This window comes from Lytechinus pictus, chromosome 4 (genome assembly GCF_037042905.1).
Source record: "Lytechinus pictus isolate F3 Inbred chromosome 4, Lp3.0, whole genome shotgun sequence".
NCBI classification, from domain to species: domain Eukaryota; kingdom Metazoa; phylum Echinodermata; class Echinoidea; order Temnopleuroida; family Toxopneustidae; genus Lytechinus; species Lytechinus pictus.
The window spans coordinates 26,360,613-26,376,375 of NC_087248.1; the positions used below are offsets into that span (position 1 = coordinate 26,360,613).

Here is a 15,763-nt window from a genome sequence, read left to right on the forward strand (position 1 = left end):
CCCCTTCCCTGATGATCGAAACTCGAAAGTGGGATGGCGTCTCTGTCGAGTAGACGTTTCCGACCATTACAAAATGGGTTTCGACGGCCTAGAGATTCAAACTATTTGGATGGACGTTGCAGCATTTTGTTCCCTAAATGAGCTTGGAAAATTACAGTCGACATGCAAATATCTCAACGCAATCCTTTCGTCTAATTCTGTTTGGTAAGTTAATTTTATCTAGACGTAATCGGCCCTTGGGCTAGTAGTACCGTAGTGGTATTTATAAACTACGTAAATATTGCATTCAGTTAGCATGGATCCCCGACGTTGTTTGAAGGCGGCGTGTAATATGGTGGACGTTTATCAATTGCACAGAAAAATCAAGCCATAGAAGTCGTGTGTTGTGGACCCAAGAAGTGAGATCCCAGCACGCGCGACCCACTAGTTAGAAATCCACTGCCAAACGCGGTTCGTGGTGCGAGGTTACTATACTAACCTCGCAATACGTGTGAATGAACGTTTATGTATGGTGTCCAAACTTCGCGGACTTTTCAAAAATATTCTTCAGGCTTAATTTGTTCACAAAATATTCACAATTTATACAAAACAAATTCAAGAAATAGTTACCAAATTGACGGCAAGATCATAAACTATAAAATCATTGACGAAAATGTGAAATAGGTCAAGGGGTTTCGCCGGTATCGCGATCTCAAAATTCCATTCCTATCGCCTCGGCATCGACGAATGTGCGCTGTGCTGGAAAACCATTCTGAAAAAGTGTGACCTAACTTCGCGGACCAAAGTTTTTGAGGAGATTTAAACAAAAACTCGAGCTCAAAATGTGAGATATTTATACCAGATTGACGACAAAATGCTATATAATCAGTCAGTACCACATTTATCTCACATTTTTGATGATATCTGCTTGCAAAATGATGATGACTATTGTGATGCTTGTTGAGAATATCAGATTTCTTCGGAACGGGCGCTAACGATGACAAATTTGCCGATCTTGTGTCAATATTTTCATGAATACTGAACTCATCCTAAAGAAAATTACGCCAAAGGGTAATTTTAAGTCGCTTTTCATGTTGATGTCAGATTTTAAGAATATTGTCTAGTTTTTTAGATAATGATTGTCCGCGAAGTTTGGACTCACTGCCATACTGTGTGTGTGAGTGTAAACCTTGTGTCTGGGGTGGGGGGGGGGAGATTCTGAAAAGTCTTGTAAGTTTCCACTGAACTTTCTTCATAAGTTACCCATTTAATGGAGCGCTAATGTACCTTCAAATTCGTATTCTGAAAACTATTATTAGCGCTCAATTGACTCCCTTTAGGCCACTCCCCTATTCTGAAGTAATTTTTTAATCCAAGTTGGCAGCTATACACTGTATAGCTGCCAACTTGGATTAAAAAATTACATGCATCTGCCGATAGATATCAGGAATCGTAAAATATTTGTTTTAATCAATAAATATCATATAAATTACTTTATGATATTTATCAACCGAAACAAATATTTTATGAATCGTGATATTAATCAACAAATGCAAGTATTTTAAAAATCTAAGTTGCAGCTCTGCACGCGTGTGGTATCTAGGTATCGATAACAAAAGAATGGAAAATGGCTACGTAAACAGACGGGGTAAGTGAATGCTCTTGCTCTTAATTTTCTTCGATTTTAAGAATAAGTATTCAAGTAAAATTAGAAAATTTGATAAAAAATGGGGGTAAACATAAAACTTGCCCATGTACTTTAGTTTGGGCGCTTTACAAAAAATAAAAATTGGTGAAACTAGACCTAAATCACCATGGGTAATCCTAGCCTCTACAGCGAGGATACCTTCAAGACTCAGGCGTTTGGAGAGTAAGTGTACGATAGTACCATGATTTTTACTCCCCATACGCCTCCAGGCTACTACTACTAGCGCGCAGTGTTTCTTCACTTTGCTGTCTTGCAGAGCAGCGCCCAGCTGCTGCACTTGCAGTTGCACTGCACCACGATCTTTAATAATACAAAGCATTTTTGCTGAAAAATAATGCTTTAAGTATTTGCATCGGAGATTAGAGGTTGGTTTGTTATGTTGTTGAACTTGAAGTTAACTGTTGTCTTGTCCCTTTCTCTCTCATTTATTGTACCTTTGTGCTTTTCTCTTTTTTTTGTGAACGTGTTCTGATTTTCACTTCCACCTATTTGAATCCATTTGTAGCTTTCTTTGTTTTGTTATTTTACGATATTTTATCTTTCCCCACTGGAAAGTCCGCTAATTGAGCGCAGGGGCGGATCCAGGATTTCCCAAAAGGGGAGCAAATTTTTCAGAGGAAAAATTTGACAAGCAAAAAAAAAAAAAGATCTTCAATTTCAAAAGGGGGGTCACATCTCGGTTTCAATGTCATTTTTACATTACAAATTTTAATTTTTCTTCTCAAAAGGGGGGCACATGCCCCCCTCTGTGCCCCTCCCTGGATCTGTGCCTGATTTAGCGCTATGACATTTTTCAGAATACCAAAAGTCTCATAACTACTCAATTAAGGCTTCGCTTGGTCATAACGCATACTATTGCAAGTGCGCGCAACGCAACCCTGCCAAATAAGGAAAGGGGCACTTAATTTACTTTTCGGAATACCAAATGCTAATTGAGTGCTACATGTAATTGACTGCTAATTGAGCTTTCAGAATACCGCCCCTGGACTTTGTCCCTTTGCCTTGCACCGTGCTTGGCTTTGTCTTTGACCAAGATCCAAGAAGTTTTGAGGGCTGAAGTTACAACTGGCACCAAATTTAGTCAACCAGCTGTTCATTAAAGCCTGACAATTGACAATATTGCCTTAAGTTTTTTGCAGTTCGAGTTTGGAAAAGAGACTTTAATCTATGGAAATATGCATTAAGAATCTACATGAAAGATCTAGAGAGCTAAACAAACTGGAATTTCAGCACAACAGCTTATAATATGAAAATGGAATTTTTTGTTATTAGACTAGTTTGTTCTTAAATTAATTAATATTAATTTTCTTTGTTTTTTTACAGGAAGATTCAATGGAACAAGCTGTGTGAGTTGTTTGGTCTGAAGGAGAAGTACAGGAACCATGCAGAATCACTGCCTCTTGTTCCATTCTTGTACCAGAACCTCTGCTATCGTCTTCAGGCATGTCTCAGACGTAGGGAATGTTCACAGCAATGGTTTGTGATGAACCCTAAGGATGAAATAGAATCCTTCAACATTGCTCAGAATCTCACGTCCTTTTCCTTCTTTGACTCGACCCAGCTGTGGCGAAGGGCCGAGTCCTCGTGGCAGATCCGTTTGCGGTCGGCACTGTCTTCAGTGGTTCCTTTGCGTAAACTGAAGGAGTGCGATACAAAGTTTCTGGATGCTACAACAGAGCACATGTTGCTTGGTGGTGTGTCTCAGACAGATGATGCCTTTGCAGATCTCTGGCCTTTTCTTGATTCTGAGAAGAAAGCCTTCTACAACCACCGCATTGCCATGCTACTTAGGAAGAGGCGGAAGATGCGCGAGAAATGCCTCTCACAGGACTCGGGATTTGAGTGTGGGATGCCGTTGCAGTTCTGCTCTTTGAACCTCCTGGGAAGTGGATGGAAAGTACGTAGAAGGCTTCCACAAACGTTCAAAGGTGTCTCTACCGATGCCAGCAAGATTGCTGATATAAAAAACTTTGAGCTGAAGTGCAGCTTGCAGGAGTTACTCCGTCCAGGATTGCTGAGAGACTTCTCTCAAGAAGCTGAGCCCATTTGTCTCAGAACACCCATCGACATAAATCCCAAAGACTTGCAAATAGTACAGGACTTCTTCTTTCGTTTCCTGGGATACACTTGGTAAGGCAGTAATTGACTTAATATTTTACCCTAATGACTCACTACATATCAGTATGTTATATTCAGTTGCACGTTGAACATATTTGCCATTTGAAAATACATATATCGTTAAAACAAGAACTAGCCTAGAGAAGCAAAATATTACAAGTGATATTTAATACTTTTCCATACTTCAGGAGTCATTGACAAATAATAAAGCAGTTTCAACGGGTATGGTATGCTGTGAGCCCTTTCAACCTAAAAGTTAAATGTAAGTACTGTTTCGTCTTTCTCTCCTCGTAGCATCTTGCCGTTCAATGTAGCATACCACATCAGCGACAGTGCCAGAGCCGAGACTTGCCTTGTTATTGAGAGCTACGTCCATCACACCGTGATCACTCCCATCGTCGATGGCATCCTTTGCTCAGACCATGTCAGATGCAAACCCATAGGATTCTCACATGTGGTAGATTACCTAGTCTTGAGTTTGGTTGTGAAGAACCCCAACCTCAATAGGGTAGGTAAGAGTTTTAGTCCAAGAGTGTGTTTATGCTTTACAGTATTTATAATTCTAACATTAAAGTAGAGAATGTTAATTACAATTTTAATAGGAACAACCCTCAAGAATGCCAATCATGAATGCTGAAATAATATACAGTAGGCTTGCCTTATTAGAAAAAAAAGAGTAAATATTTGTTTCAGAAGACTATACATCACCCATTTAGAAATATTGGTATGACGTGTATCAGACAATTAATGTGTTCAGTATTTTCTTAATAATACATTCCCCCCATGCATACATGTAAGTTTTAGCGGCTTGTTGGTTAGCCGCACTTTCCTGAGACATACATACATGTACAAGACAGCAGAAAATATTCAACTTCACAATGAATTATGATTAGAGGGAAGAATACGAAGTAAACACTGGGGAAAATATATTGAGATTCCAGGAAATAAAAGTGTTTGAATTATTTTTGTAATTTCTGGAAGAGAAGCACCGAGTAATGCATGGTGTTGGGTACACCGTAGAAAACCAGTCTCTCATTGACGCAAATGAGTGACATCACAATACGGGCGAAATGTACATGGAGCAAGACAGAGCTACATATGTACAAGGTCTTCTTGATAGCCAGGGATACGTCAATTCTCACTGAAAGTTTGATGCCAAAGATGGCAGTTCTGTATTGTGCAGTGCAACATTGACCCTGAAATTCTGACCTGGGGCATCGTAACACAAAGGTGAGAGATTAATCACCAGTTCGTAAGAACAATTTTGATTGGTTCCCAGTCTGTGTACTGAGCAAATTGCAATGCAACGATGGTCTTGATAGGCCATTTCATAATAGTGATTAAGTGCTAAACCTTTGTGTTACAGGGCCCTTGGCCACATTTCATAAAGAGAATGGTAATGACCATGAAATTCATTCCTTTGGTTGGCTACCGAGCTCAAAATACCGTTATGGCAAAGTCAACAAAATAGGGTGATGGGGGACCATCACTATCCTCGAGCATGAAGCATATTTTTTCTTATGGAGAAATTAACCCTAATTCTCCCGGGGGGGGGGGGGGGGGCCATTATGGCCCCCCCCTCGACAATTTTCGCGATATATCTGCTGCGCAAATTTTTTTGACCTCGCCGCTCACTGACTTTTTACTTTCAAGTCTCGCGCAAATTTTGAGACCAAATTTGTGACGCCCGGGTACGTGGTTACGACATTACGCAACATTATGTAAGTGCATGTCAGACCCAAAATTGCTCATAAACGTGATTTCATGTACAAATCCAATGCAAATTGTGTATTTGGCCAAAATTCATAAATGTATCATTATTTCTACTTTTAATGATTAAACTTAATTAATTTTGCCTTGTTTATGATCAGAATTAAGTCTGGAACTATTTCCATCGAAAAAAACATAAAAAACAAAAAGTAAAAAAACAAAGAAATACATAAGAAATTTAAAAAACAATAAAATACATAAGAAATCGGTCTTTGTACCAGAATTTTTTTCATTCACAATTGTTAGGAATGCTGTAAAGAATATTTTCCCCAAAAAATAGCATTCTAGGAGCTTTATTTAGTGAATCAGAGCAAAAAGTATGATTTCATGAATAAATTAGCATAATTAATTCATATAAAATAAAAATATATGAATTCAGTGAAATATACCAATGCAGCTGCGTAGATTACGTCATTCTCTACCATCATGCAAATTTTCGTTGTGATCGCGCAATCCACGGCTGAGATCTTAAGGGGGGGCCATAATGGCCCCCCCCCCCCCCCCCCCGGGAATGACAAGAATCAAAATACCCCGGGAGATTGAGGGTTAAATGAGTAACACTTTGAACAAAATAAATATTGAACCTTTCAAGCCTGAGACACAGTTACATTTATCTTCAAGGCTTCAAGACTCTCAGAGAGGATGTAAAGCTCTCATTTCCCCGGTTTAGGTTGCTACCTACTTTTGATTTAATACATGTAGCACTGTAAGCAGGAGATTAATATCACTTCCATCCCTCCTCTCTCCCATACCAGATTAAGGCCACATCTCTGATGCTGAACACCAATCCCGAACGCATGACCCTTGCCCTCTCACCCGTTCGCGACCTCATGGCAGCCGTCCGTCCAGAAAACCCTTCAGAGTATGCCTACAACTCACAGCTTGGTGTCCTTCACACAGGAACTGCTCTAGAGCTCAAGGAGAGGTAAGATGTCATATACTGCCTTTCAGGGATCAAACTACATCCATGGGGCTCGGGGTAATTTCGCCCCGAAATGCTCCAAAGAGACCTGGGGGGTGTTTCATAAAGATTTAAATATGAGTTGCACTTACATTAAATGCCTAGTTGCGTGGGGTATAAAAGGCATTACTGAATTGGTCAGATAATGCCAAGAGGACGCGTACTACTGCATATTAATCAATAAGATTGCGCGTTGCATATCATGCACGTGTCAGCATTTAAGCCATACCAAAATCTTTGTGAAATACCCCCCCCCCCCCCCCCCCCCCCCCGTGTGTTTCATAAAGCTGTTCGTAAGTTACGAGTGACTCGGCGACCGACTGGTGATAGTTTCTTGTGGTAACTGAATCAAACCAGATTTTCATTGGTGATGATGTACCAAATAAAAGATCACCACTTGTTCGTAAAGTTGTTCGTAAGGTACATGTACGAACAGCTTTATTAAATACCCACCTGGAAATTCAAAAAGTAGCCCTGGAATATCCCAATACACTGCAATGTTACCTGGTCAAACTGATGTTGCAGATTTAGGCAATAAGCTGTGAAAAGTAGCCCACTAAAAAAAAATTATATTTAGTTTTCCCTACATGTAGGTACTTACCATATATCCAAAAGGTGTAAATTTTGATTTTTCACTGCCTTTCTTCACTAATGTCTGAGTTACATCATCCTAAAAAAACATGTCAAATTTGCAGAAAAAATATGCCTGTTTTGGTACTTTTTAAAAATAACACTAAAGAAACATTCTCTGTTGTCTGCAAATACATCTTTGTCTTCTATGCAATCTTATAGCCATTTCAACGTAATCACTTTAATTTTTGCATTTATTAGAACAGAGTTTATAGACTATTTCATATTGAAAACACCCGCAAATTGTGTCTCATAATTCACCAAAATACATTTATTTTTTAGTTTACTTAAAAATAATATAATTTGTAATTGATAAAGAGTAAAGAGCATATTTGTCTTCAATCATACCGGCAAAGGAGATTGTCAACTGTAAACTCCTTATATTTATTAATGAAGAACACCCTAAAGTACCATCATGCGAGTCACGAGGTCTACTATGGGACCACAGTTTGTTTTTTTGAATTTCGTAACTTTGTTATTCCTTGTCCGATTTAGATGAAATTTTCAGTGTTATGTGTGTCAAATTTTACTGAACTCCTTCTGTTCAAATCATTTTATTTTCAGCCTGGCATACCTCTTTAATGTTTTGGTTTTGGAAATCTCTTTACAATCATTTGCATCATTTACATCATTTACAATAGACTGCATTTTAAGTTGCCCTTCTATATGTCCAGTCGCTTGAAAAACTCAATGCATCATTTCAGACGAGAATGTACAAAAAAACAATTATTCAAATTTTGTCAGTCTAACAGATTTCTATGGACCCAAGTGATTTGACTTTGGCAGAATCAACTGTAGACTTCATTGGCATTGTACTTCTTTCCAATATATAACACTTTCAAGGTTCAAATCTACTTGTATTTAGTGATTCTATAATCATAAGAAATAAGCCAAATATACTGCAATGTGTACATTCAAGGTTTTTTTTTTAAATTTTGCCTAATTGTTCAATTTTTTTGTCTCCTGTAGCATACTATGTGTCTTCCGGGGAGTCGACTCTTGCAAACGCTCAAACTTCCTCGTCCTTCTAGCAACAGAGTACATGTACAGGTGCCTTGACCTTGTTTCCATGGTAACTGAACTCCTCAGCCAGTTTGACCTCCTCAACGTGCGGCGGTTAGTGAGTCACATCTTCTTTGTCGGGGAGAACACGCAGATCGGTAGCTTTGGGGCGAGGTTCGAAAGAGATCTACGGGTTAGTCTGGACAAGCTGGCTGCAGTGTTTGGAGGAGAGTTTGCTCGGCAGCGGCGATGGCCGATACACTGCGTCCATGCGGAGGTGGAGGATAGGCCGAACTGTCTCTTTTCCGATTCCTTCACTACAATGGACTATGTCTTCCAAGGACCGGATTTCTTCTGAAATTCTCTTTGATTTTGAAGACCATTTGTGCCTGCTATCACAGTGCAGACCCTATTTTAGAGACATAACTATTCAAATGGATAAGCTTCCGTGGAAACGCTTGGTACCGTACAGTCAGACCGCAGGTCCCTATGCTAATGAGCAAAAAGGCCAGATTCATCCAAATCATCTCGTGGCTGAATCATCCTTCTTGCGAAATCTCGTGATTCATGAGATTTTCTTTCTCTAAGAATTTACCTGTTTTAACCTCAAGTTAAATGAAATATTATTGCACCATCAGATAGAGTAAATGTTACTCTTTCATATTGGTCATTTATTTTGTATACAATATTTTGTTAAATAAGTAAATTTCTGGCCTGAAAATGTGCCTCAAAAACTGAATTTTCTTCCTCTGTTTTCTTTTGCAAAATGTGCAAAACTTTTTATTTTGAGCCTCAATGATATCTATATCACCATAAAGCTGAACTTCTGTACTTTCTCACAATGCCAATCTTGATATGCGGCACCTTTTAATCGGGTCAAGATCACACTTTTCCCACCAAGGTACAAGACGAGATTTCTGAAATTTTGTACTTGCATGAAATCCAGAGTTCTGATTGGCTGGATAAGGTTCACAGAACAACAGGCGCGGGGTATTTGAGGAGATTACCACATGGGAAGTGTGACCTTCCCATGAACCCAGGCACTGGAACCGTTGGAATTTGCCAGTGTGTGGTCTCTTTGACCAATCAGAGTGCAGTATTCTTGTTTTCAAGCTGCTTTATGTACTTGGCCAATGAAAAGTGTGATCTTGACCTGATTAAACCAATTCTTATTTTGAAACCTATACCATTTTAAAGCATACATATTCACCTTTATCATGATCTAAAAATCATTTGGGCTCAAACAAAAATAAAGTATGAAAAAAGCAGCTTTTGTCAGGTGAAAATAATTATTTTGTAGCATATTTTAGATCAAAATTTTAACCTATATTACAAAATCTTTGAATAAATTCAAACACATGACCTGAAAGAATGATTTTTCTTCTTTACAATGATACCAAATTCATGAAATTTGATGCACAATTAGAGCAGCAATGACCGAATGAAAAGAGGTGTTTTGGTCCGCATCAAGCTCATTAAATATGCAAAACATCTGAAGTCATGAATATCACTTGGATGAAAGAAGCCACTTTCTTGGGACCTGCCGTCTGACTGCGTATGGTTATCTTGGATTAAAGAGGGGGTCCAGTGGGTCCCTAACCTTCTACTTTTCCTACCCAATATCCAGTCCCAGAGGGAAAGCTGAACCACTTGACTTGGAAATGTCCTTTACAATGTCATTGAGAATGCCGTTGAGAATGTCTTTGAGAATGTCCTTTAGATAGTCCTTAAAGGAGAATGAAACCCTTGAAACCAGCTGAATCCATATCAAAGAGAAAAATCAAAGAAACATATTGTTGAGGAAGATTGAATGAATAATAAGAAAGTTATGAGCATTTGAATATTGAGATCACTAATGCCACGTAGATCCTCCCATTGGCAATGCGACCAAGATATGTGATGTCACACACGTGCAACTCCCTCATTACTTTAGTACTTATTTCACTTATATTCTCATTTTTATAGAGTCTATCACAAGGTGAGGTGTTCTCTTTATGAGAGGACAAGTACAGAGGTTTCACAACATTATATCATTGATGAATCGTTTGTCATATGATTAGAATGAGCAAAAAGAGATGTTTTGGGGTATATTTTCAGTGTCCAAAAGGGGAGAGTTGTTCATCTGTGACATCATAGATCTTGGTCGCATTGCCAATAGGAGGATCTCCATAGCATTAGTGATCTCGACATTCAAATGCTCATAACTCTTCTATTGCTAGTCCTATTTTACTCAAACTTTTGTTGATTTATTCTTTGATTTTTCTGCTTTCACAAAAGCTAACTTGCTCCAAGAGTTTCATTCTCCTTCAAGAATGTTCATTGGATATTACAAAAGGTAAAATCATGGTACATGCAAGTGATGGACGTCTGGGCAATGGGTCTGGCAGGACCTCAGTTGGCAGGCCAGACCCTAGCTGACATTTTGATCAAAGATCATGGGATTTGAAAGAGGTCTAGCCAAAAGTGCCCACTGTATGTCATAATGCTTTGATGTGGTTATGATTACATTTTAGCTACAGTACTGGATTCCCATGGCAATGGAATGGGTACCCTGCAGGGTTTGTTGGTTTCAGGGTGGCGAATCACATCTGGACAGCCCAAAGTCCCTATGTGAGCCTGACAAGGGATTCGTAGCAGGTGCAGTCAGACAGCATTGACTGGTGCATGCAACAATGACCGTTCAGTATTTTTTTTTGTTCTGATCCCATTATTTATTCAATCATTTATATTTCTGGCCAAGTGCATTTTCACCAAAGTTTTCACACACAAAGAACAAATATCGATTGTATTGCAATGATGAAATCTTTAAAAAAAAGAACAGTAAGATGTAAACAAGAATACATATTAAGTGCAATAAGATATTTACATGTATCATGTACTGTAGTTCATGCAGATGTGGATGTTTCATAAAGTTGTTTGTAATAAGTTTAGTACAAATGACTTTATGCACGACTTATGACTGTTTCTTAACCCTTAACGTGCCATGAACACATCTGTGCATCCACTGGAGTGCCACGAACACATTTTCGTGCAACGGTCACACAGCTATTGTTATGCCTATTGCATTTTGAGGAGTGCATTGCATGCATGAGTGATTCCATTGTTCAGTTCAGCTTATGGTCAACACATAACATTATTGTCTCAGGAGTGATTCCCTTTTTCTTTTTTAGCTTAATAAATAGAGTAGAATTCACTGAGCAAAATGCTGAAAATTTCATCAAAAATCGGATTACAAATAACAAAGTTATTGAATTTTAAAGTTTAGCAATATTTTGTGAAAACAGTTGTCATGAATATTCATTAGGTGGGCTGATGATGTCACATCCCCACTTGTTTTTTTGTATTTTATTATATGAAATTAGGTTTATTCAAATTTTTTCCTCCAAGAACCAGAAAAATTGGATTGACGATTGATTTTATAGTGCATTAGATATTTATTGCTGCACCTTATTTCATTATAAGGGAGACATATTATTCACACAAGTATGAAATAACGAAAAATTATGATTTTATGTATTAAATAACATAAGAAAACGGAAAGTGGAGATGTGACATCATCAGCCCACCTAATGAATATTCATGACGACTGTTTTCACAAAATATTGCTAAACTTTAAACTTCAATAACTTTATTATTTGTAATCCGATTTTGATGAAAGTTTCGGCACTTTAATTGCTCAGTGAATTCTACTCTATGTAGTAAGATATAATTTCAGCCGGGACCATCCCTTTAAGAACATGTTCCAGTTGTGCATAAAAGCGTGCATAACTTTATGAGCAGCTTTGTGAAACAACCACCAGGTAATATTAAAGGTCAAGTCCACCTCATAAAAATGTAGATTTGAATCAAAAGAGAAAAATCCGACGAGCATAATGCTGAAAATTTCATCGAAATTGGATGTAAAATAAGACAGTTATGACACTTTAAAGTTTCGCTTATTTTTCACAATATAGTTATATGCATAATTTAGTCACATGCAAATGAGAGAATCGATGATGTCCTTCACTCACTATTTCTTTTGTTTTTTATTGTTTGAATTTTTACAGATTTGACAAAAAGGACCAACTTGACTGAACCATATAATGTTAAACAAGGGTAATTCCACATGTTAAGTGAGAAATAAAACTTTGTTTCACAGAACAATGAGGAGAAAATTAGAATATTTCATATTTCTTATAATAAAATGCAAAAGAAAAAGTGAGTGAGTGATGTCATCAGTTTCCTCATTTGCATACCAACCGGGATGTGCATACAACTATTATGTGAAATTAAGCAAAACTTTGAAATGTTATAACTTTCTCATTTTACATCCGATTTTGATGAAATTTTCAGTGTTATGCTCGTTGGATTTTTCTCTTTTTATTCAAATCAACTTTTTGTTGGGGTGGACTTGTCCTTTAACTTTTTTTAGGTATTTGTATACACTTATTTATGTATTTGTTGAATTATATTATCACTTATTTGATTAAATTTCCAATTCACCACCTGAATTGATGCACTTCAATCTTAATTTTCTGGGGGGGAAATGTGAACTGCACAAGGCTGGATGTGATTGCATTTTTGAATGGAGTGTGCATGTGTGTGTGTTTGTTACAGGCTGCATGTGTGTGCTTTTCTATACAAGAACCATGTTACATCTAAAAGAAATCGCTTACCCAAGTCCCGACTGAGACCATTTGCAACCTGGAAAGAAGTTAGATGGATTAGTTTCGCGAACAGACATGGGCTGGAAAAGAGTTACATGTACATCAAAGCACATTTATCCCCCATTTAGTATTGGTCACAGAAATTTGTGTCAATCCCGAAGTATGTTTCAAATTGCGAACCTCTTTCAGTCTTGGTCTGAAGGTACAGACCCACCCAAAAGTGGTCTAGAGAAAGTGTAGACTATCTGGGTCAGTATTTTAGAATTTGATTATAGTACCTACACTTTATAATCCCAACACTCCTCTTTCTGACTAACATTCATACAAACACTGATAAATTGGGTCTATACTTGTACTATATAGTATATGCTGCAAACTACTGAAAGTGGGCTAAGATGGGTTCGAGGAAGGTTTGTGTTTACATCTATGGATAGTTGGTCAGAGTCCAGCCTAAGACTACCCAGGCCTGGGGGAGGTTCGCTGAAATGTGGCATGTGGATTGTTTGATGTGTTTACATTTACTTTCTTTCCTTACCCAAAGAAGTCCCCCGTTAGGCATCGGGGAAAGCAAGTTTCTACATGTAACAAGGGTCCATTTTTATATTTGACTTTGTACAATTATCTGGGACTTTCTGGAGCCTACATTAAAAAAACAAAAAGTACTGTAAATTGAATGAATTTTAATAGATTTGCTTATAAACGTGGAGTGACCGAGTTCGCCATATATTGGAAGACGAAGTCCGGAGCGGGCATTAAGCATTGCCCCCGTCCGTCCGTCCGTCCCCCACTTGCTTTCTGCGCAATAACTCGAAAAATTTTCAATGGATTTTAAAAAAATTTGGTGTGTAGGTAGATGACACCGAAATACAGGCTAAGTTCGAATTCTGAGTCCACAGGTCAAAGGTCACAGCTCATTAAATATGCGAGTTGGTTCGCGTGCAATAACTAAAAAAATATTTAACGGATTATAAAATATTTTGGTGTGTAGGTAGATGACACCAAAATGCAGGCTAAGCTTGAATTCGGAGTCTGCAGGTCAGAGGTCAAAGCTTATTACATATGAGAGTTGGTTCAAAGGTCTAAATTATTTTTTAAATTATGTTGGTTTCTGCACGATATTAAGTTTAATCACATTGAATGAATTTCTGATCGCATTAAGCGGGGGCATCTGTGTCCTTTGGACACTTCACATTTCTAGTGTGTTCATTAGATGAATGTTAAATGAGTGAGAATGAATGAAGGATGAGGTAAAGATCAAACAGGATAAGAATGGACAGAAAAAAAGGGAAGAGAATGAAGAAAAAATGATAGAAGAAGGATGGAAGAATAGTAAAGGAAGGAAGGGAAAACTCAATTTTCTGTAGATTTGATTAGGTGTATATCGGCAAAGAGTCTTGTTTTTTTAGGAGAATGTGGTAAAAAAAAAAAGAAGTTTAAAATGGAAAGATGATATTCAGAGAGCAGATAGATTGTGAAGGGAAAGTAGCTGGGAAAGTGAAAAAGGGAAAGACATGGAAATACTAGCAGTTGGACATTCTTTCATGTCCATAGCTAAAGATCTTACAGAAGTAATACAGGGAAATGCAGTCTACTATTTTACCTGGAAACACAACCTTTCATTGATGACTGCCTTGCACAAAGAATCAATGAAGGACACAAAAGGCCATGTTGGCTATCTCATGCATATTAAGTAGGTTCTCATTAATATGCATTTTCAGGGTCATGAATATGCATACATCTTTATCGTGCCTGTTCACGATGCCATTTATATTGGAAAAATTCTTCATATTTTTTTAGTCTTTAATTTTTTTCATGCATGCATGAATTATTTTTATGCAGATTTATTGTGCAACAAATGTATATGATAACTTCACTATATCATCATTTCTAAATTAAATTACATTGAGTTTTACTTTGCTCATTCACTAACCATGATACTTTAATGATATTAAAAACATAAGTTTTACAAAACCTACGATGTTTTCAAAAAGGGCTTTTGCTGCTTGTGGCACATGGGTTGCCCCCATGGGGATTCCTGTGCGGAATCACTATCAAGAGATTTCGGAAGCATAATATTTGTGACTTGTGGCTGTTAGTTGACTCCTGCACTGACGCCCTATAATTTGACCAAAGACAAAGGAAAATGCTTCATCCATCTGACCTCTTGGCTCCATATCCTTCTGTTTATAGAAGTCAAATATCCTTTTGTTTATTACAAACAAACCATTATGAGTTTCCCCTTTCACATATCATTACACTACGGAAGTGATGAAGTCATACTCATCATGGTTACAACTTCTATACAATAAAGCTTGCATGAGGTTTAACCTGATTTCATTCAAGCAACAATGGATGAGTCTGGCTAGTGATATGTTTTGATGTGATTATGCTGAGCACTATACAAACTAGATCATTTGTAACTAGCAACCCTGATAGCTTGGTGTCTATGATGATGCACTTAAGTGAATGAAGTTGGCTTTGGTAAAAGGTCTGTAGGTCAAAGGTCAAGAGGTCATTGAAATTTTAAACACTGTTTGAAATGGGGGCAATGTGTTTATACCCCCACCAAACAAAAGGTGGGTCAGTCGGTCGGTGAGTCCGTTGCAAATCTTGCGCATCGAACCACTTCCTCAGTTTTTAACCAATTCTCATGAAACTTGGCACATATATTGGTGTTGGGGAAAAGATGTGCAAGACAATTTTTGTATGTGTGGGAAATTGTGTTGCCATTGTAACGGGATATCATGACAAAAATAAGGTAAAAATCTTGCAGTTCGAACTACTTCCTCAGTTTTTAACCAATTCTCATGAAATTTGGCACACACATTGGTCTTGAGGTAAAGATGTGCAAGACATGTGTGTGTCGAATCATGTTACCATGGTAACAACATATTATATGGTGAAAATTGGGTGAAAATCTTGCAGTTTGTACTACATCAGTTTTACACC

General features: G+C 37.7%; 1 protein-coding gene and 1 non-coding gene across 2 annotated transcripts; both read left to right on the forward strand.

Annotated features, from left to right (window-relative positions):
• On the forward strand, positions 1–10,935 carry LOC129258768 (uncharacterized). Its single transcript, XM_054896999.2, has 5 exons — positions 1–204; positions 3,011–3,817; positions 4,100–4,313; positions 6,331–6,500; positions 8,136–10,935. The coding sequence occupies exons 1-5, from the start codon at positions 74–76 to the stop codon at positions 8,524–8,526; spliced, it is 1,713 nt and encodes a 570-aa protein (XP_054752974.2). The 5' UTR covers positions 1–73; the 3' UTR covers positions 8,527–10,935.
• Positions 10,936–14,799: 3,864 nt separating this feature from the next.
• On the forward strand, positions 14,800–14,933 carry LOC129262624 (U11 spliceosomal RNA). The gene has a single exon (XR_008584663.2). It is a non-coding gene; the product is annotated as a U11 spliceosomal RNA (small nuclear RNA).
• Positions 14,934–15,763: the final 830 nt, after the last annotated feature.

Coding starts and splice junctions, on each gene's coding strand:
- LOC129258768 (XM_054896999.2), top strand. CDS start 74: ATGGGTTTCGACGGCCTAGAGATTCAAACTATTTGGATGGACGTTGCA. Junction 3,818..4,099: donor CGTTTCCTGGGATACACTTG/GTAAGGCAGTAA, acceptor CTCTCCTCGTAG/CATCTTGCCGTTCAATGTAG. Junction 6,501..8,135: donor GCTCTAGAGCTCAAGGAGAG/GTAAGATGTCAT, acceptor TGTCTCCTGTAG/CATACTATGTGTCTTCCGGG.